Raw genomic sequence first — 21,946 nt, 5'->3', positions numbered from 1 at the left:
ACTTCCTCAACAATAATACAAACTAGCACTGCACATTAAATTATTCAACATGGGTAGACTGCACAGAAACACAGGGGCCATAAGAACTGTTACAGCTGTTTCCAAGGCTACAACAGCCCACCTCCCAGTGGTAGCCTCACTGTTTTGCCTAGGAATACTGTAGAATTCTTTGACTGCACACGCTTTGCAAGATTTTAATACTCATTCTGAAATATAATTTGCAATATCTTAGACTCTTGATGTCCTCACAAAGTCAATGTATGACAGAATTTGGCTCACTTACCATGCAAAAGAAGGATTTAACATGGTAGAGGAAGGGGATTCACAAATGAAAAAATACCATGCCCCTCCTCCCCATAAAAACAGAAGAATTCTAACTTCTCTAAATTTGTTTTTCCTTAAATATTTCATACAAAATGGGCATGGTGATTTTGTAGATTTTCAGCATATTGATTGGCCTTATATTCAATAATTTTTTGAAGTAAAGCAGTGTATATTTAAATACAAAACGGATTACATAGAATGTAAAATATCCCGCGATATACTGCAAAAGTTTTAACATTTCCTGCAGTTTTTGCCCATGTGAATTTCAGATTCCTAGGAGCAATAGGTCATTGTGAAGTTAAGGACTGCTTTTTTTGAAAATAGACCTAGTAACTGCGTATCAGCATGAGGGCTATCAGAGCTGGTCATGACTCAGGTTGTATCCTACAGCATACTGCACGAAACATATGTTAAAAGAAAATTGTTAAGGTTGCATAGTCAAGAACTCAAAGTTAAGAAATGCCAGAATTAAGGTTGCCTGTGCATTCAACTGCCTTAACCATGATACTGTCCTCTACTCCTGCAACCCTGTCTCATTCACTATACACTTTTTGACTTGCAATAGATGAAGCAGGGTTCCTACAGACAACAGTCTCTTCACTGCACGACCCTGATTCAACCCTATAGCATAGCTACCAGTCTCTCCCCCTGGCTTCAACTACCATATTTCCCAGCCCCAGTTCTTCAATCCCCAAGTCCAGCTCTTGTTCCCTCTGCATTTGAAGGGAAACACTGAAAGGCACAAGAGAGTCTCACTGCTTTCTGTTCCTGTGCCCACCACTACCGCAGCCAAGAGCAGCGCTTATAGGGAAACTCCTGCTCAACCCCTGCCCAACACAGACAGAATCTCTGGAGAATTTAGCTGCCAAAACTCACTACTGAGCATATGCAAACATACTTTTTACCAAAGAATTATAAATTTGGATAAATTTGGGCAGTTTTTCCACAGAACAACAAAAGACACCTGAAACTAGGGTGTAGCCAATGCCAAATTTCAAATCCCTACTACAAAAGCATAAAGGCACTAGAGCTTCTCAATGAAACAATTGTAAGGGTGGGTTTTTTTTTTTTTAAAAAAAAACAATAGAAAAAAATCTCTTCCTTGGAAATGGGTAAGCTATTTTTGCTGAAATTTTCAGAAGTGTTCAACCTGAGGCAGATGACTGGCATGGAAAATAGCAGCCCAAACAGACAGACAGTTTGCAACAGTACTTTTAAACAAGCAAAAGCAAGGTTTTATAACTGAAGTGTTGGGTAACCTAGAGCACTGGTAATATCTGTTGACAGTTAGCATATTAAAGAAATATTTGTTTTTGTAAAAACAGGGATGCATGCATTTTCTGCAACAGAAATCTGACATTTTATGAAACGTTCACAATACTTTCCACTAATTCCAAGTACTAAATTAAAGAATTTGGAAAAGCACTTACCTGGTTTATAAAGCCAAAACAGTCATCCCTTTCCTCATCAGATGAATCAAGTTGTTCTGTGTTATTCCGTGTTCGATAACTTGGATATTTACGCCTATGCAGTCTACGCTTGGATTGTATCAGTGAAGCTTCAGAGTCACTCTAATATATACAGAAGTAAAAAGTAAGGCATTACAGATAAAGATACAATGCTGAATTAATGCAATCCAATTTTTGCATAAATAGATAAGTTAAATATAGCTTTACAGTATGAAAGTAAACTTAATTGTATAGACTTGTAACAAATATTGTTAACATACAAGAATGCAAAGAGTATCTATTCTTGAAAAGCTGAGGTCTACAAGCTATTCAGAGTTCCCACTTTTTGCTTAAATGTGGTACAACTTACAGTAGTGTCAAAATCGTAACTCCTAATGCAGTAAGTTTTTAAAAAAGATTAAAACTGTAATTATAGTTAATTATAGTTGTGTAGTGAAACTATGATTATTTACATAAACAGACTCCTAGTTTATTCTGTAGTTTGATTATCTTCTGTGGAATTGAGCAGTTTATGAAATTAAAGAAAAAATTATGTCATATGAGAAGATACAATCAACATAACTATAAAGAAAGGTAAGGCAAAAACAAGAGTTGTTTTAAATATAAAAATAAGCTGTTATTTTGACAACATAGATTAAAACAAGAAATATATAGTCCTTCTGAATTTGAGAGAAAGGCAGGCCACTTTCACGGTTCAATTTTTTAAGAAGCTGTTATAAAATTAATAGTGGTTATTTTACAACCTAACAGAACTTGTCGCAAATCCATCCTTTCACTTACTGTTAGCCCTGGTCTACACTAGGACTTTAGATCGAATTTAGCAGCGTTAAATCGATTTAAACCTGCACCCGTCCACACAATGAAGCCCTTTATTTCGACTTAAAGGGCTCTTAAAATCGATTTCCTTACTCCACCCCTGACAAGTGGATTAGCGCTTAAATCGACGTTGCCGGCTCGAATTTGGGGTACTGTGGACACAATTCGATGGTATTGGCCTCCGGGAGCTATCCCAGAGTGCTCCATTCTGACCGCTCTGGACAGCGCTCTCAACTCAGATGCACTGGCCAGGTAGACAGGAAAAGAACCGCGAACTTTTGAATCTCATTTCCTGTTTGGCCAGCGTGGCAAGCTGCAGGTGACCATGCAGAGCTCATCAGCAGAGGTGACCATGATGGAGTCCCAGAATCGCAAAAGAGCTCCAGCATGGACTGAACGGGAGGTACGGGATCTGATCGCTGTTTGGGGAGAGGAATCCGTGCTATCAGAACTCCGTTCCAGTTTTCGAAATGCCAAAACCTTTCTGAAAATCTCCCAGGGCATGAAGGACAGAGGCCATAACAGGGACCCGAAGCAGTGCCGCGTGAAACTGAAGGAGCTGAGGCAAGCCTACCAGAAAACCAGAGAGGCGAACGGCCGCTCTGGGTCAGAGCCCCAAACATGCCGCTTCTATGATGAGCTGCATGCCATTTTAGGGGGTTCAGCCACCACTACCCCAGCCGTGTTGTTTGACTCCTTCAATGGAGATGGAGGCAATACAGAAGTAGGTTTTGGGGACGAAGAAGATGATGAGGAGGAGGTTGTAGATAGCTCACAGCAAGCAAGCGGAGAAACCGGTTTTCCCGACAGCCAGGAACTGTTTCTCACCCTAGACCTGGAGCCAGTACCCCCCGAACCCACCCAAGGCTGCCTCCTGGACTCAGCAGGCGGAGAAGGGACCTCTGGTGAGTGTACCTTTTAAAATGCTATACATGGTTTAAAAGCAAGCATGTGAAAGGATTACTTTGCCCTGGCATTTGCGGTTCTGCCTTTGCAAAAGGTTTCTGGGGAGGGCAGCCTTATTTCGTCCTTCATGGTAGGACACTTTACCACTCCAGGCCAGCAACACGTACTGGGGAATCACTGTAGAACAAAGCATTGCAGTGTATGTTTGCTGGCATTCAACCAAAATCCGTTCACGCGGTGGGAGGAGGCAAAATGCGACCTTGTAACGAAAGCACATGTGCTATGTATGTAATGTTAACTTTCAAGGTTTACCCTGAAAGAGTGTAGCCACTGTTTTATAAAATGTGTCTTTTTAAATACCGCTGTCCCTTTTTTTTTCTCCACCAGCTGCATGTGTTTCAATGATCACAGGATCTTCTCCTTCCCAGAGGCTAGTGAAGCTTAGAAAGAAAAAAAAACGCACTCGCGATGAAATGTTCTCCGAGCTCATGCTGTCCTCCCACACTGACAGAGCACAGACGAATGCGTGGAGGCAAATAATGTCAGAGTGCAGGAAAGCACAAAATGACCGGGAGGAGAGGTGGAGGGCTGAAGAGAGTAAGTGGCGGGCTGAAGAGAGTAAGTGGAGGGCTGAAGACAGGGCTGAAGCTCAAAGGTGGCGGCAGCGTGATGAGAGGAGGCAGGATTCAATGCTGAGGCTGCTGCAGGACCAAACCAGTATGCTCCAGTGTATGGTTGAGCTGCAGCAAAGGCAGCTGGAGCACAGACTGCCACTGCAGCCCCTCTGTAACCAACCGCCCTCCTCCCCAAGTTCCATAGCCTCCTCACCCAGACGCCCAAGAACACGGTGGGGAGGCCTCCGGCCAACCAGCCACTCCCCCACAGAGGATTGCCCAAAAAAAAGAAGGCTGTCATTCAATAAATTTTAAAGTTGTAAACTTTTAAAGTGCTGTGCTTAAAGTGCTGTGTGGCATTTTCCTTCCCTCCTCCACCACCCCTCCTGGGATACCTTGCTAGTCATCCCCCTATTTGTGTGATGAATGAATAACGAATGCATGACTGTGAAGCAGCAATGACTTTATTGGCTCTGCAAGCAATGATTAAAGGGAGGAGGGGAGGGTGGTTAGCTTACAGGGAAGTAGAGTGAACCAAGGGGCGGGGGGGTTCATCAAGGAGAAACAAACAGAACTTTTACACCGTAGCCTGGCCAGTCATGAAACTGTTTTTCAAAGCTTCTCTGATGCGTACCGCGCCCTCCTGTGCTCTTCTAACCGCCCTGGTGTCTGGCTGCGCGTAACCAGCAGCCAGGCGATTTGCCTCAACCTCCCACCCCGCCATAAACGTCTCCCCCTTACTCTCACAGATATTGTGGAGCACACAGCAAGCAGTAATAACAGTGGGAATATTGGTTTCGCTGAGGTCTAAGTGAGTCAATAAACTGCGCCAGCGCGCCTTTAAACGTCCAAATGCACATTCTACCACCATTCTGCACTTGCTCAGCCTGTAGTTGAACAGCTCCTGACTACTGTCCAGGCTGCCTGTGTACGGCTTCATGAGCCATGGCATTAAGGGGTAGGCTGGGTCCCCAAGGATACATATAGGCATTTCAACATCCCCAACAGTTATTTTCTGGTCTGGGAATAAAGTCCCTTCCTGCAGCTTTTGAAACAGACCAGAGTTCCTGAAGATGCGAGCATCATGCACCTTTCCCGGCCATCCCACGTTGATGTTGGTGAAACGTCCCTTGTGATCCACCAGAGCTTGCAGCACTATTGAAAAGTACCCCTTGCGGTTTATGTACTCGGCGGCTTGGTGCTCCGGTGCCAAGATAGGGATATGGGTTCCGTCTATGGCCCCACCACAGTTAGGGAATCCCATTGCAGCAAAGCCATCCACTATGACCTGCACATTTCCCAGGGTCACTACCCTTGATATCAGCAGATCTTTGATTGCGTGGGCTACTTGCATCACAGCAGCCCCCACAGTAGATTTGCCCACTCCAAATTGATTCCCAACTGACCGGTAGCTGTCTGGCGTTGCAAGCTTCCACAGGGCTATCGCCACTCGCTTCTCAACTGTGAGGGCTGCTCTCATCTTGGTATTCATGCGCTTCAGGACAGGGGAAAGCAAGTCACAAAGTTCCATGAAAGTGCCCTTACGCATGCGAAAGTTTCGCAGCCACTGGGAATCGTCCCAGACCTGCAACACTATGCGGTCCCACCAGTCTGTGCTTGTTTCCCGAGCCCAGAATCGGCGTTCCACAGCATGAACCTGCCCCATTAGCACCATGATGCATGCATTGTCAGGGCCCATGCTTTCAGAGAAATCTGTGTCCATGTCCTGATCACTCACGGGACCGCGCTGACGTCGCCTCCTCGCCCGGTATCGCGTTGCCATGTTCTGGTGCTGCATATACTGCTGAATAATGCGTGTGGTGGTTAATGTGCTCCTAATTGCCAAAGTGAGCTGAGCGGGCTCCATGCTTGCCGTGGTATGGCGTCCGCACAGAAAAAAGGCGCGGAACGATTGTCTGCCGTTGCTCTGACGGAGGGAGGGGCGACTGACGACACGGCTTACAGGGTTGGCTTCAGGGAGCTAAAATCAACAAAGGGGGTGCCTGTACATCAAGGAGTATTTCAGGCAGGACTGCACGGAGGGTTCCAATAAGAAATGGTGCACCTAAGTTATCGTTGTTATTGGAACAAGGAGGTTAGCCTGGCCTCTGATTGATACATGGCTAGATTTACCTCGCTGCACCTTCTCTGTGAGTGACTGCAGTGTGACCTAGAGGAATGAGTCCCCTAGACAGGGGAGGAGGCAAATGAGTACAAAACAAATCTGGTCTATTTCTTGTTTTGACCCACTCCATCTATCTTTTACATCTTTGGCTGGCAGCAGACGGTGCAGAAGGACTGCATGCCATCCACATCTCATGGCTGCTTGGCAGAAGATGGTACAGTACGCCTGCTAGCCATCCCCATCTCTTGCCTGCCTGGCAGAAGATGGTGCAATACGACTGCTAGCAATCCTCATCTCTTGCCTGCCTGGCAGAAGATGGTACAGTACGACTGCTAGCAGTCCGTATCGCCTGCCTGCTCACCATAAGACGGTTCAATAGGACTGACTGCAGGACTAAAGAGAATGACCTGGTCAAGTCACTCCAAATTTAGTCCCTGCGCCCATGTCTGCCCAGGCGCTCCCAGCCGACGCGGCCAGGAGCACCTCGGACACGATGAGGACGACTACCAGTCGTATTGCACCGTCTGCTGCCAGAAGGCAAGGGGTTGCTGCTACTGTGCAGCAAAGCCGTACCGCTTCTGCCAGCACCCAGGAGACATAGGGTGACGGTTACCTGAGCGGGCTCCATGCTTACTGTGGTATGGCGTCTGCACAGGTAACTCAGGAAAAAAGGCGCGAAATGATTGTCTGCCCTTGCTTTCACGGAGGGAGGGAGGGAACGGGGGCCTGACGACACGTACCCAGAACCACCCGCGACAATGTTTTAGCCCCATCAGAGCGCTCCATTGTGACTGCTCTGGACAGCACTCTCAGATGCCCGATTGTTTGCCATTGCTCTGACGCTGGGAGGGGCGCTTACAGGGTTGGCTTCAGGGAGCTAAAATCAACAAAGGGGGTGGCTTTACATCAAGGAGTATTTCAGGCAGGACTTCACAGAGGGTTCCAATAAGAAATGGTGCACCTAAGTTATTGTCCTTATTGGAGCAAGAAGGTTAGCCTGGCCTCTGATTGATACATGGCTAGATTTACCTCGCTGCACCTTCTCTGTGAGTGACTGCAGTGTGACCTAGAGGAATGAGTCCCCTAGACAGGGGAGGAGGCAAATGAGTACAAAACAAATCTGGTCTATTTCTTGTTTTGACCCACTCCATCTATCTTTTACATCTTTGGCTGGCAGCAGACGGACTGCATGCCATCCACATCTCATGACTGCTCGGCAGAAGATGGTACAGCACGACTGCTAGCAGTCCGTATCGCCTGCCCGCTCACCATAAGACGGTTCAATAGGACTGACTGCAGGACTAAAGAGAATGACCTGGTCAAGTCACTCCAAATTTAGTCCCTGTGCCCATGTCTGCCCAGGCGCTCCTGATCGACCTCACAGAGGCGACCAGGAGCACCTCAGACATGACGATGACGGCTACCAGTCGTACTGTACCGTCTGCTGCCACAAGGCAAGGGGTTGCTGCTACTGTGTAGCAATGCCGTACCGCGTCTGCCAGCACCCAGGAGACATAGGGTGACGGTTACCTGAGCGGGCTCCATGCTTGCCATGGTATGGCGTCTGCACAGGTAACTCAGGAAAAAAGGCGCGAAATGATTGTCTGCCCTTGCTTTCACGGGGGGAGGGAGGGAACGGGAGGCTGACGATATGTACCCAGAACCACCCGCGACAATGTTTTAGCCCCATCAGGCATTGGGATCTCAACCCAGAATTCCAATGGGCAGCGGAGACTGCGGGAACTGTGGGATAGCTACCCACAGTGCAACGCTCCGGAAGTCGACGCTTGCCTCGGTACTGTGGAAGCGCTCCGCCGAGTTAATGCACTTAATGCACTTAGAGCATTTACTGTGGGGACACACACACTCGAATTTATAAAACCGATTTCTAAAAAACCGACTTCTATAAATTCGACCTTATTCTGTAGTGTAGACATACCCTCAGTAGCACACCAACTTGAAATCTACTCAATTAAAAAAAAAGTTAACTAGCCTATTATTCCGAACTAATTTCTATAAACTCTGAAGATATCTTGGAGGATTCTCACTATGTTTACACTCATTAGTACTGTACGTGACTGGGAAAACTGCCCTGTCTATAAAATCTTGAATCCTTTAATACAATAGCAGCAGCACGAAGTCCAATCCAGGCGCTCTCGACTGTCAAACAAGCTGCCAACTAAGTTCCAGTCAGTTCCGTGGATGGAGGAAGGTGAAGCTCCCAGAAAGAAAAAAAAAAAAAAAAGCCAATTCAAGGGAGTCACCATTAAATAAAAAAATTACCAGAAAAATGGGGCATTGGGATCTGGGAGAATCCTGCAAGATGGTATCTTCAGAGACATTTGTAGGTACTTTTTCAACTCGTGGCTCTCTCATGCAGAAGTTAAGAGCTCATCATTCACTATATCAGTTTCATACCTTTTCTGAGAACTGAAATGTCTTCCTTTTCCTCTCTGTTGTATAGAGCGCTCTCTCTTCCTCTCCTTTTGCAATACGGTACTCCTCCTGTTTTCTACAAGAGATTTTTGAAACTTGTCAAAATAAAAGTAAAATCACAATTCTGAAAGTAAATTGAGTAGTTACAGGTTTGTCTTCTTTACAATACTTTATATTCCGACACTGGACCTAGCAAAATTGACACTTTAAATGTCCAAATTTTAACCTCTCTTGGAATGGTTATAACATGATGAAGAAATTCTATGGTTTCTAAATTTTTAGGGTTTTTATATAGCTATCAATTCATAAAGAAAAAACTCTCCTCACACATTGGCAGACATGGTTGATAAGCAGAATTTACAAGAGGATTTTTCTCCCAAATTCACCACCTTGTAGGATGAAATAAATCCCCACTCCATTTTCAATCTATGGTCCCATCAGTAGAAGTAGGTCCAAATATATGGATAGATCACCTCCCTTACACACCTTTTTGGTCCCATCTACACTACTAGAATCATGCTAACAGGCACCATGTACAGTGATAGGCATCAAGGACATATTTGCTGTTTGCAAAGGAACAGGTTTCTAGATTTTTCTTTTAAACATGCTGGCCAAGTAAAGTAGATTCAACCAATCTTAGCTGATACATTTAACACTAGAGGGTTTGCTTCTCTTCCTCCCCACAACCACCAGGCTTTGCAAGCAGTTGATGACGACAACAGGAGTTCGTCCTCTTTCCCTTTTGCAGACACCTGGCTCTGAGGCTGGGCTGAAGGAAAAAGCTTTTAACAGCCCCCTTGGCTACAAGTGCTGCTGTTCCTTATCCTCAGCAACAAATGCTACTCCTCTTCCTCCCAGGCATGTAATGCTCCTATATGAAAGCAACAGCCAGCTGTCTTCAAGAACCTTCTTCTGTCTCCTGTTCAGGCAGTGCTCCTCCTGTGTTGCTGCTGGACAGCAACTCGTACCAAGAGAAGAGTCGCTCAGGAGCCTCCCAAATATTTTTTTTAATCTTTCCAAGTTAGTGAATGTAACCTTATAACCCTCACTTTGCTGGAAAATGGGGAGCATTCAGTGAACCTAACTAGCCCTTCAATTCTTTTGGAACATGCTTCATTATTTGCAGTAAATCCTCTTACATGCTCAAGTTATTTTCCAACTAGTTAGTTCTCCCTTCACCCTTATTTCGCATACTTTTACCAACTTAGTTTTGAACGCAACTGAAATTAACATTTAATAATTTCAATTTGCACAGGAGTATATTTTTAGTGTAGGCCCAATAGCACTGAATAAAGGAGAACATTAAGGTATTAAACATCTGGAGTAATACTGATAGCAACATCATATTTTTTTTTTTTAAAAAAAAGAGATGTCCTTCATATGAGCCAGCTAAATTTTCACGCACCTGAATAAATACAGTGGTATTTCTGGTACAACTACTCTTCGTTTCCAAGCTTGAAGGTCTCGCTCTGTGGCAATTTGACTTCGTGGAGCATTCTGATGCATTTGACGTACACCTTCCACTTGCCCACTGCGACGCAGACCAATATTTGGGGGGGACTGGATGTCTAAACTTGGCCTTCTAAACCCTAAAAAAATATGATGAAAGAGTAGAAAATCCTCTGCCACTGGACACCTTTGGTGTCTAGTTTGCCCCAATTGTTTGACTGTAAATTAGAAATTAACCTTCTCCAACGAAAGAAAGCTCACAGGAAACATATTAAAGAATCAAACTGTGTGAATGGATTGCCTTCTCTCGTGATAAATAAATTCAGGATTTCAAGCTGTTTTAAAAATCTTTATTACTTCCACTGCTACTTTCAAACCCCAGTGAAAGGCAACACAGCATGAAAGATGTTCTGAGTTTTTCCTGCTGATTTTGCACCAACAGCTAGCTACCTAAATACTATTCCCAGCATGACACTTATATAGTCATAGGTATATACATGTTGAACAGAATCATGTTCATTTTAAATCCACTTGAAGTCCACAAGGTAAAGAAAGGGAGAAGAAACCATTAATCAATGAAAAGACATTTTTGCAAACTTTAGAAAAATACAAGTAAAAAGTGAGTTTCAAGAACTCTTGAAATATTACAGTACTCTACATATATCCTTAAATATTTAGCTGCCTGCAATCAAAACCAATGCTTTTTATATGTTTAAGGTTGTATGTACCAAAAACTGGAGATTCAACATTTTTAGATACATTTACAGAAGTACCTGGAGGTGTTTTAGCCCAAAAGGCACAGCCAAAAATCCCAGTTTTATAGGGCATCTTGATCCCAGATGGTAACAGATAGTCCACATGGGTTCTAGTCTATTTCATACTCAAAAGTAGCACAAAAAACTCTTCAGATGAAGTGATTTCCCCCTCCCCACACCTAAACAAATATTTATCAGTATTTACTGACCTCTTCTAGGTGTTCCTTCTCCATTTTGTAGTCCATTTGGAACAACTTCTTGATCTGATCCAGTTCTTTGGTCTTGCTGTTGCTGTAACTGTCTTATCATGCCATCAAGAATGTTGCGTTCCAGACTTTGTTCATCCTGGTCAACAGTTTGCTGGCCTATCACTTGCTCAACAACCTCTCCATCACCTGGTAAATTTAATGCAAACAACAAGCAAAATGGTTAACAGCCATCGAACTAAAGTTGGCTGTGCTGATCACCTTCACAGCACACCTTAACAATTAAGCTGGTCTAAAATTGAGTATGAGGATAATTCTGAAACATAATGTAGATAATCACCCACAAGTTATTTATATTACTTCATATTTTAAAAAGGACATTTCCCAAACCTAAAATGAACAGAAATAATTCATGAGTTTTAAAAAATATATTTGCAATCGCTGCAACCCAAATATGGCATCAGAAAATTAAATTAACCAAAAAACTTCCATAAAAATGTGAAACAGACTATTTTCACTGTTTACTCTTTGCATTTCTTGGTTTGGAGAAACAGCATAAAAGCAAATTAGATTAAGAAGCTCTGTTTCAATAATTTTAAGATGTTATCCATACCACAGGCAAGGATTTTTTTTTTTTTTTGGCAATATTTAATATGACGTGTGTCTCAAATTCTTTACTGATTCTTGCATACCCATGCTATGGTTGCATACAGCCAGGAAGTCAGTTATAAACTAAAAGACACTAGAAGGACGAAATCTTTTGTTCCAAAGAATTCTCACTTTTTCAATTTGAGCTAAACCACCACCTTCATTACCTGCCAGTGCATTAGTGATTATATCCTCTTTGTAAACCAGCAACTAGAAGGTGAAACTATAGCAAATACGCTTGATCAGACAATATTACATCCGGTAGATATTTGCGGTACAAGACAAGTACATAAATCTCAAGTAAAATATAAAAATAGCTTTGAGGTAAATGTAGAACATTAATCTTTTCCTATTCAAAAGAACTGTAATGGTTCTAAAGTCTAGTCAGACAGACACAGATAGATCCTGAAGTTAAAACTACTATTCTTACTTGTTGCTATATATCCCAGTTGAGGAATCAAATGTTCGTCTGCACAGTTCTCTCTTCCTGGTACTAATCTCTGGTATTTTGTTGGATGAGGGTTTCCATCCACATCTACTAAGAACGGAGGTGGCATGAGATGAGGAGCCTGTTGTGTCTGCTCATCTAGGACATAATTGTTAGCGTCTCGAATCAATGGTCGGTAGTCAGTGTGGAAGAACATCTGATCAGGAATCTGGAAAGAAATGAAGCTTGCATACTGTCAATTTGAAAAAAGGATATGTTAAAGAACTTGCACGTAGAAGAAAATTATACTAAGTTACCTCCTATTGCAACAATCGGTATTGAGAGACCAAGTTCTCAAAAGGAAAAAAGCCACACAAAGATCCTATGCCATCCTAGATTTGTGTTGCTCTGACGATATATCCCTCACAAAAGCAAGGAATTTTGATAGGCAAGCAGTTAAAAGTATTCAGTATGGAGGTCTTTGAGAGGATAATACATTGAAAGTTCTGCAATGCTATATTAAATAAAATTGCTGTTTAACCCTGAAAAATAACTATAAAACAGCATTTCAAATTTACATTTTTAATTTAACATTTAGCAAACTTTTGCTTTGTTTCCATTTAAACACATGATTTTCCAACTGCTAACCTACAAATTTGCCATAGGATCTCAAAGTCAGGTTGGGTTCTTTCTTCATCAAGAGTTAACACCAGAAAAAGATTCTGCAATCAAAATTAAGCCTTCAGTTACATCCAAGCAACTGCACTGAAGGAAAGTGGGGGTGCAAAGTGTCAAAAAGGTAACAGTCAGAACTTTTATTACTGATGGTAATAAAGTATAAAATAAGCAAGAAGAAATGAACGACTTTTCACTTTTTGATCCCAAGTTGAATAGGTAGGATAGTTAGGAAAAAACCCTCAAACGATAAATGTTGAACTAGAGTGGTCATTTTTTACAGAATTTTTGTTTGTTGTTTTACAATAGACTGGCACTTCATACATTCTTGTAAGAAAAATTACTGCTTATTAAGAAAAGCAAAAAACAAAAGTCAAGATAGTAAATACATATATCCAAGTGTGCATTACATTTTTCACATGAATTTATATTCCTCTAGTCATCATCATGAAAAGCTAATGTCAACAGAAATCTGAACTTACCTTTTCATAAGGCTTGTTACACCCAAAACCAAATATCAACAGATGCCCATGAGAATCTGTACAGGCAAAATGTTGTCCATCTGATGAAAACTTGCAGTCAAAAACAGCACCATGTCCTTGTCCTTCAATCTAGATTGAGGGCATGAAATTCAAGGTAAGTGGTGTCATTTTTTGGAACAAGCAATACTGTACAGCCTTCTCCAAACTTCAATTACCAGAGACTCCCTGTTAGTTAAAAACAAGGTCATATTTCTCCTACTACATGTTACAGTGAAATTTTGTTGTTACATTTAGTTTATTTAACGTTCCCCATTACATGATAATTAGGACTCCCATCTTGGAATTGGATCTGCATTGAAACCCCCTTAACACCTGTAGAGTCTCTCTGAAGTCAGTTGGACTTTGCAAAGGCAGAAGCATTCACCCATGCAGATCTGATTATAAGCTTGGGCCCCACCAGCAACATACCCCCAAATACAGTCCATTTTTCCCTGCTGAGAGGGGAATATGAGAAATTTAGAGATTTATCCTAGGTCTCTACCATATGTAACCTATTCTCAATATAAATAAAGAGGAACATAAAATTATATTTAGATTGCGAAGTCAAGAGTCTATAGTCAACTATTTAGTTTCCTAGATAGGTCCAAATTTTGAGAGACTAAGGGTACGTCTTCACTACCTGCCGCATTGGCGGGTAGTGATCGATCTATGGGGGATCAATTTATCGTGTCTCATCTAGATGCGATAAATTGATCCCCGAATCGAAGTCCATACTCTACCTCGGCAGGAGGAGTAAGCGGAGTTGACGGGGGAGCCGCTGTGGTTGACTCACCGCCATGAGGATGGCCAGGTAAGTCGAACTAAGATACTTCGACTTCAGCTACGTGAATAGCGTATCTTAGTTCGACCCCCCCCAGTGTAGCCAAGGCCTTATTTAAAGTTGTGGATCACCTGTAATTTGAACAGCTAAAAACATGCTTTTTACAAAGCTTTATATTTTTAAACAAACCCACTTTAATATCAAATGCTACTTTTCAAAGCACCTCACTGTTATAGCACTGTACAAAGATATCCTCAAGACAAAATACAAGACAGCCAATCCCTTATTGTCTACATCTAGAAAGAAACAAAAAAAGTGTGAACAGTGGTTATACTAGCACAACTTGGGGAAAAAATAAGTTATTTAAAAGTGGAGAAGGATGGGCTAAGACAGCTGTCAAAAATAAAATGAGCTCCATATAGCTGGGTGAACGTAGTGGGGTGGTCACCCTGCTCTGGCCCGGAAGGGGTTAAAAGCAGCTCTGAAGAAGGCTGCAGCAGGGAAAGGGATTAAGAACAGCTGGGGGAAGCCGACAGTGTAGCTGACCACAGCTGCAGCCAGCTCAATCAGGGCCCAGCTGGCCCTTATAAGACAGCTGTGAGCCAGAAGCAAAGGAGTCTCACTCTAGCCCTGGAGTCAGAAGGACTAGCTGCCTGAGAAGAAGGTACCTGAAGCCGAGCAGTGCTGAGGAAGCGCAAAGGGAGCTGGGGAGCTCCAGCCTGGTAAACCCCCAGGCTGCAGGCATTTGTAAATGCCCAGAAAGGTACTGGGGCTGCAGAGGGGCAGCTTGGGAATAGGCAGAGGAAGCTGGCCCTAACCTCTTGGCAGTTATGAGTCGCCATTACCCTGCAGTCTGCCCCAGTGAGCAGGGCCTAGCTGATGACTGACAGTAGCCACTGAGGCAAGGTGGGTTTAGAGGGTTGGGGGTTCCCCTGGGAGGGGAGACCCAGAGTGAGGAGATACTGCTGGGGCAGAATCCCGAGGTAAAGGGCACCGGGGTCCAGGAGGGACACAGGACCAGTGGCTGGCGAGACACCAGCCTGCAGAGGGCTCCATATGCTGGAGAGCTAATTTCCTGGACGACCAGCAGGAGGGGCCGCACCAGTGAGTCATCGCATAGCTACAGTGAACCACAAAAAAAGGCACCATCACTTGCTGACTTAAAATGACAGTAGCATTCTTACAGCTGACAATGTAATTATTTGTCAGAATGAGCTTTGAGGTGCTGGTCTAAATAGAACAAGGGACAACACAAGGTAAAGGGCTTTAAAGACCAACAGGGCCAAATTAATATCAAACCACCATTTTAGAAGCCAAAAAAATGGGGAGAGAAGACACTATGATCACAATTGCTCAAACATGTTGCAAATCCTGAAAAAGGCAGAGGAATGTACAATAATTTGATCTTACCATGTTAAAATAATGCTTAGTTTTGATGCCTTTTGTAATATCCCATATAAAGATATTGCCATCATGGCCTGCAGATAACATAATCCTTGAATCAAAAGGGTGGGTCTCCAACACAAATACTTCATCCGTATGTCCCTATTTTAAGATAGAAAAATAGGCATACAAAAATCACAAGTTTACAATTAATACGTTAGACAGTTCTGAATTCATGCATCCATCATGATTCCTCCATCATCTAACACTTCTAAGACCCTCAAGACTGCCTCCAGAAATCTGAACTTTTGGTGGCTCAACATTCATGCAATTGTGAAAGTGACAAACACTGTACATGGGTGCAAGAGTCAGGGCACCTTGTGACAAAGACAAGACTGTTTCTGAACTATACCATCGTCTGGATTCAAACAAATATGGCAACATACCTACTCAATTTGAAAAATGGGATTTGATATTTATTCGAGAAAAGTCAAGCTTTTCCCTACTTCACATGGAAGGTGGGCTCAATTTTATTGTTTTGCACAAATCCGTTAGTCTCTAAGGTGCCACAAGTCCTCCTTTTCTTTTTGCGGATACAGACTAACACAGCTGCTACTCTGAAACAAACAGGGATGTTTTTTGATGGAAGGAAAGCTGTTGGGTTTTTGGGTGTTTATTTTTTTTTCAAATAAGTACGATACATGCATTATATTCAGATACAAGCTTCCAAGACAATCAAATGTAATGACCAATTCAACATGCAAATGCCACTTTAATACTATCAAAAGAGAAAGGCTGCATATTTTAAAAAGCAGGTAAGATCATTACATACCACCATATCATGAAGTAATTGCCCAGTATAAGAATTCCAAACTTTTAGCAGATGATTATTCACAGCAGTAACAACAAAATTATCATTTTGATTCCAAGCTATCATTGTTACTTTAGGCTTCATAAATCGGTCTTCTTCAGAATGAGAGTCACTATTTAAAAAGAGACCAGCGCCAGTGTAAGTATAACTTTTAAAATAAATGTTCATTTCAATATCTAAACAAAAATCAAACTCTTGTGATGCTAAGAATCTGACATACTGAGCTAAGGATTAAACTCTAGGCGTAACTTGTCCACTATTTTGATATTTCTGCAGTAACTTGACCGTAGAATGTGTTGACATCTTAAAAACTTTAAATCTGAGTTTTCTTGCTTTGGTAGGTTTTACTTTAAAATCACAAAATTGCATGCAAAACAAGTGTCTTTTTAATTTAAGGGAAATATACCACTGATATGTTTTAGGCTCAAAATGTTAGTGGATCTACTGAAGAACTGATACTTAAAAAAACCCCTCACCCAACAGTCCAATAATGCTCAGCTATCCTATTTCACATTTTTTTTTAATTAGATAAATTTCATGAGAATGGGATGTTTCTGTAAGTTGTCACAGTACAGTTCAATAAGAAATTTATTTGAATATTGAAGTTAAGAACCAGAATGAACTATAAAGATACTAGAAACCAAGGACCTGGGAGTCTCAATCCGCCCTGAAGTCTGATTGTAAGTTACTCTTGCTTCTCTTTTAAAGAAAAAAAGACTGTTGAACCCACTGTGTGTCTTAATTCACAGTCCCTACATGTGTACGTCAAAAAGATTTGTGGAAAACAAGGGAGACCTAAAATAAAACAAATTCAATTAACTGAATGTAGGCCTCTGAAGAAGGGATGGGAAAGCACTGCTAAAAATGTTAGTGTATTTATTGGATAGAGTGCACAAAATTACCTCCATCTTTTTAGATGGAGCCCATATGAAACTGACTTCCTCAAAATTAGGAGCACATTTAGATTTTTGGAATTTTAATTTTGAAACTCTGGGAGCAGTTTGAGATGCCATAATATGTGGGTGAAAACTAGAGAACACTTTTGGAAAAAAAAAATCAAATTGCTATGCTAATTAAAGCAAATCAAGTTATGATAAAGTTACAATTTACGGTAGGAACAGGGCTTCTGGATTGCTAGAAAGGAATCAGACGCAGCAGGCTTCCCTAAAGAATGGGCATTTTTCTTCTGATGAAAAAAAATGGATATTATACAGAAGAGGAACTTCTTTAATAGACTAATAAAAAACAACACACATGCTTACTTAAAATTAAAAGATGCAGAATTTAGATTAGATTCCAAACAGATAGAGTGAATCTTTCAAAGTACCTGACTCCCCATAAACACACATAAATAGAAGACACTCAGCCTACCCTGGTAACCTGTCAGCCATGTCCAACAAGATGCTCCTCCATTCTGTTTGCTGGAAGCACCAGATATGGGCTGTTCCATCTCTGCTGCCACTTATGAACCTTGAAATAATTGTAAAAGATGTTATCTAGTACACAAAAGCAGATATTCACAGTATTTCGAATTAAAAATGCACCCATCCAGAGTTCTGGGGGCATAAACACAAGGTTAAATAAAACCTACAAAATGGAATAACGACCAAAACAAGTTATCTTTCCAACCCAGGCTTAGACTCTCCAACAACCCAAACTCAGATTTCTTTCCCAAAGAAAGCCAAAGAAAAAGATGAGCTTTCTATGTAAGCACAAGGTCAACAAATTTGAGAACCAGCAAAACAACAGGAAAGCAAGTTCTGAGTTAAGGACTCTTCATGAAAAACCTGTCTCCAGGTCCTTCCTTATTAAATCAAAACCCTTAGCTCAAATGCTATGGCATCAGACAGAGAAGGGAAGCCTGAGATATCCAGGATGCAATCCATATAGGGCTTTACAGATCAAAAATCATATTTTAAAATTGCACTGGGAAAGAAATTGCAACAAAGGGTAGATTTATGCCTGAGCTCCATCCATATCCTGCACAAGAAGCATGGCTAAGCAAGAAAGCAGTCATACTTTTTACAGATTATAATTTATGGATTGCATAAAATAGTAGCCCCACGTAGATAGCACTGGATTACTGCAATATGAAAGTGCCAAAGACAAGGTTACTGTAGAAAGAGCCATATTTAGAAGGAAAAACTGCAACCTCCAGGCCAGATGTAGATTACAAAAGCATTCTTAGTCACTTATCTAGGTCTCCAGTAAAAACCAGAAGTATGCAATTTATGGTTCCAGTTGCAAATATACCAGGAGAACTAAAGGACACAAATATTTTTTTGATTTATCAATATGCCACTCAGTTATGGTCTTGGATCTTTTCTGCATTTAATAACATCATACCCATTCATTTTAATATAATAGCAGCAGTTAGGGTGTTTTTCATGCAGCCACACTTTTTTGTAAAATCCATTTTCTACAAAACCATACTTGAAGAAAAAAGTTTAAAATGATTTCATACAATTTTGTTACAGAAATCCCTGTTTCCAGACCCTGCTTTCATTTCCTGATCAAAGCACATTGTAAAATTAGGGTGGTTTGCTGAATCCACTAGCAAAAGAAAACAGCTGAGCAGACAGCAGTGCCGTGTCACAGAAATACTTGGCACACTTCATCAAATAAGTCCATTTCTTAGATTGTAAATTCCTTGGTGCAAGAAAAAACAACGGTTACTCACTTCTCGTAACTGTTGTTCGAGATGTCTTGTTCATGTCCATTCCAATCAGGTGTGTGCGTGCAACGATGGCCGGAAGATTTTTCTCCTAGCAGCAGCCATCGGGTTGGCCTGGGTGCCCCCAGGAGTTGCGCCTTCATGGCGCTCAATACAAAGCCCTACTGACCCGGCACCCCTTCAGTTCCTGCTTGCCGGCTACTCTGACAGAGGGGTAAGAGGGTGGGTATTGGAATGGACATGAACAACATCTTGAAGAACAGTTATGAGACGTGAGAAACAGTTTTTTCTTCTTTCAGTGCTTGTTCACATCCATTCCAATCAGGTGACTCCCAAGCCAAGTTCGGGGGGGGGGGGGGGGCTGGAGCTGTCCACTGATTGGAGTACTGCTCTTCCGAAGGCCGCATCATCTCTGGCCTGCTGGGTAATCGCATAATGCGTGGCGAAAGTGTGTATGGAGAACCACGTCCCCACTCTACAGATTTCCTGGGTGGGAACTTGAGCCAGGAATGCTGTAGATGAAGCCTGCGCCCTGGCAGAGTGTACAGTGATCGGAGGTACAGCAACACATGCGAGGTCGTAGCACTCATGGATACAGGACACAATCCATGAAGAGATGTGTTGGGATGAAACCAGCTGACTTTCATCCTGTCCGCCACTGCCACGAACAACTGGACTGACTTTCTGAACGCTTTCGTCCTCTCGATGTAAAGGGTCAGCACCCTGCACTCTGCTCCCCGGCATTGGAATGAGGTTTACGGTAGAAAACGGTAGAAAACCAGGTTTACAGTAGAAAACCAGGTTTACAGGTTTCTACCGTAGGTTTACGGTAGAAAACCAGGAAGATGATGTCCTGGTTGATGTGAAACTGCGACACAACCTTCGGGAGGAAAGCAGGGTGAGACCTGAGCTGAATCTTGTCCTTAAAGAACATGGTGTAGAGAGGATCTGATGTCAAGGCTCTGAGCTCAGACACCTGAGGTTATTGCTACCAGGAACGCGACCTTGTAGGAGAGGTAGAGCAGGGAGCATGTTGCTAAAGGCTCAAAGGGGGACCCAATGAGCCTAGAAAGGAACAAGTTGAGGTCCCAGGCAGGGAGCGGTTGACAGACGTGAGGGTATAAGCTGTCGAGCCCCTTTAGGAATTGGCTGACCATGGGGTTAGCAAACACCAAGCGGCCTTGCACACCCAGGAGGAAAGCCAAGATGGTGGCTAGGTGCACCTGTATAGAAGGCAATGAGAGACCCTCCTGCTTCAGATGAAGGAGATAGTCTAGAACGTGCGGCAATGAAGCCAGCATCGGGGGCAAACGGCACTGCGCCAACCAGACTGAAAATTTCTTCCACTTGGCAAGGTATATGGCTCTTGTAGAGGGTTTCCTACTACCAAGGAGGACCTGTCTAACCTGGTCTGAACAGGAAAGGCTCCAATGGATTTAACCATTGAGCTTCCACACCATAAGATGGAGCGACTGGAAGCTGGGGTGTTGGAGACGTCCGCGTTCTTGTGTGAGGTGGTCTGGGGAGAGCAGCAAAGTAATCAGGGCTCCCACGGACATGTCTAGGAGGGAACTGAACCAGTGCTGATGGGGCCAGGCCAGTGCTATCAGTATGACCAGAGCTTGATCTCTGCGGATCTTGAGCAGCACCTTGTGAATGAGCAGTATGGGTGGAAAGGCGTATAGGAGAGAACCTCCCCAGTGGAGGAAGAATGCATCCGTTGCGGAGCCCAGGCTGTGAATTTGGAAGGAGCAGAACTGCTGGCTCTTCCTGTCGCGTCACATGGCAAAGAAGTCTACTAGGGAAAACCCCCACCACTAGGGGATTGAAATTGCGATGTCCGGGTGAAGGGACCACTCATGGCTGTGGAACGACCTGCTGAGGTGGTCCGCCAGCTCGTTCTGAATCCTGAGGAGGTACGAAGCCTGCAGGTGAATGTTCTACACAAAAGTCCCATAGCATGAAGGCTTCTTGGCACAGGGGAGAGGAGCATGCACCCCCATTTGTTGATATAGAACACTGCTATTGTATTGTCCGTCATGACTAATACACATTGTCTGATTAGTAAGGACAGAATGTTTGACATGCTAGGCACACCGCTCTCAGCTCTGACACTGATGTGGAGACACAGATCTGCTTGAGACCAGAGGCCTTGAGTTACGCAGTCTCCCAGATGAGCTCCCCAGCCCAAGTCTGACGCATCCGTCACCAACAACGGACATGGCTGTGGGGCAACAAAGGGGACCCCTGAGCACACCTGCTGAGCATCGGTCCACCACCGAAGCGAGTCGAGGACCAGGCGAGGCAGGATCATGATCCTGTCCAAGCCGTCCCGGGCTGGACAATAGACTGACGCTAGCCACGACTGGAGCAGTCGAAGCTGAGTCTGCTGTGCCACACCACATAGGTACAGGCCGCCATGTGCCTAAGAAGTTTCAGACAGTTTCATGCCGGAGTGGTGTGGAAATGCATGATGCCCTGGATTACGCTGCTGAAGGCCTGAAACCTCGCCTGTGGCATGTATGCCTTGGCTTGGGTTGAGTCCAGTACTGCCCCTATGAACTCTATCCTCTGGACAGGAGACAGTCTATTTTGCTTCGTTTAGGAGTAGATCCAGGCTCTCGAAGGTGGCTCTGATAAATGTGACCTGAATTTTCACTTGGGTCCTGGAGCAGACTGATCAGCCAGTTGTTGCGGTATGCAAACACCTGTACCTGGTGCCTCCACAAGAACGCGGTGATGACTGCCATGCACTTGGTGAATACTCGACGTGCCTCTGACAGGCTGAACGTGCGGACAGTAAATTGTTTGTGGGTACCATTGACCACAAACCTGAGGTACTTCCTCTGGGTCTGAGTGATTGCAA

At 43.2% G+C, this 21,946-nt stretch overlaps 2 protein-coding genes across 6 annotated transcripts in view; one reads left to right on the top strand and one right to left on the bottom strand.

The window, feature by feature from the left end:
• BRWD1 (bromodomain and WD repeat domain containing 1) overlaps positions 1-21,946 on the bottom strand; it is a 117,851-nt gene that overhangs the window by 68,318 nt on the left and 27,587 nt on the right. For all 5 annotated transcript variants that reach the window (XR_012670133.1, XM_048866571.2, XM_048866550.2 and 2 more), the window contains 9 exons: positions 17,778-17,876; positions 16,368-16,518; positions 15,563-15,697; positions 13,333-13,461; positions 12,179-12,404; positions 11,104-11,289; positions 10,096-10,279; positions 8,673-8,766; positions 1,755-1,895 (listed from right to left, as the gene is read on the bottom strand). Coding sequence is in view for 4 of the 5 variants with exons in the window: in XM_048866571.2 (XP_048722528.2) it covers positions 1,755-1,895; positions 8,673-8,766; positions 10,096-10,279; positions 11,104-11,289; positions 12,179-12,404; positions 13,333-13,461; positions 15,563-15,697; positions 16,368-16,518; positions 17,778-17,876 (1,345 nt within the window). In the remaining variant the exon portion in view is untranslated. The remainder of the gene's footprint in view (positions 1-1,754; positions 1,896-8,672; positions 8,767-10,095; positions 10,280-11,103; positions 11,290-12,178; positions 12,405-13,332; positions 13,462-15,562; positions 15,698-16,367; positions 16,519-17,777; positions 17,877-21,946) is intronic.
• On the top strand, positions 2,647-4,444 carry LOC142071001 (uncharacterized). The gene is made up of 2 exons (XM_075125126.1): positions 2,647-3,514; positions 3,903-4,444. Exons 1-2 carry the CDS (start codon positions 2,935-2,937, stop codon positions 4,442-4,444), a joined length of 1,122 nt encoding a protein of 373 aa, XP_074981227.1. The 5' UTR covers positions 2,647-2,934.

Source organism: Caretta caretta, chromosome 1, assembly GCF_965140235.1.
Source record: "Caretta caretta isolate rCarCar2 chromosome 1, rCarCar1.hap1, whole genome shotgun sequence".
Lineage (NCBI taxonomy): Eukaryota > Metazoa > Chordata > Testudines > Cheloniidae > Caretta > Caretta caretta.
Note: the sequence above shows the minus strand (reverse complement) of the source record. Positions and strands in the feature narration are given on the sequence as shown.

What these genes read in the sequence shown, in the direction of transcription:
- LOC142071001 (XM_075125126.1), top strand. Translation starts at nt 2,935, where the DNA reads ATGCAGAGCTCATCAGCAGAGGTGACCATGATGGAGTCCCAGAATCGC. An exon ending in AGGCGGAGAAGGGACCTCTG is followed by an intron (nt 3,515 to 3,902) that starts GTGAGTGTACCT and finishes TTTCTCCACCAG; the next exon opens with CTGCATGTGTTTCAATGATC.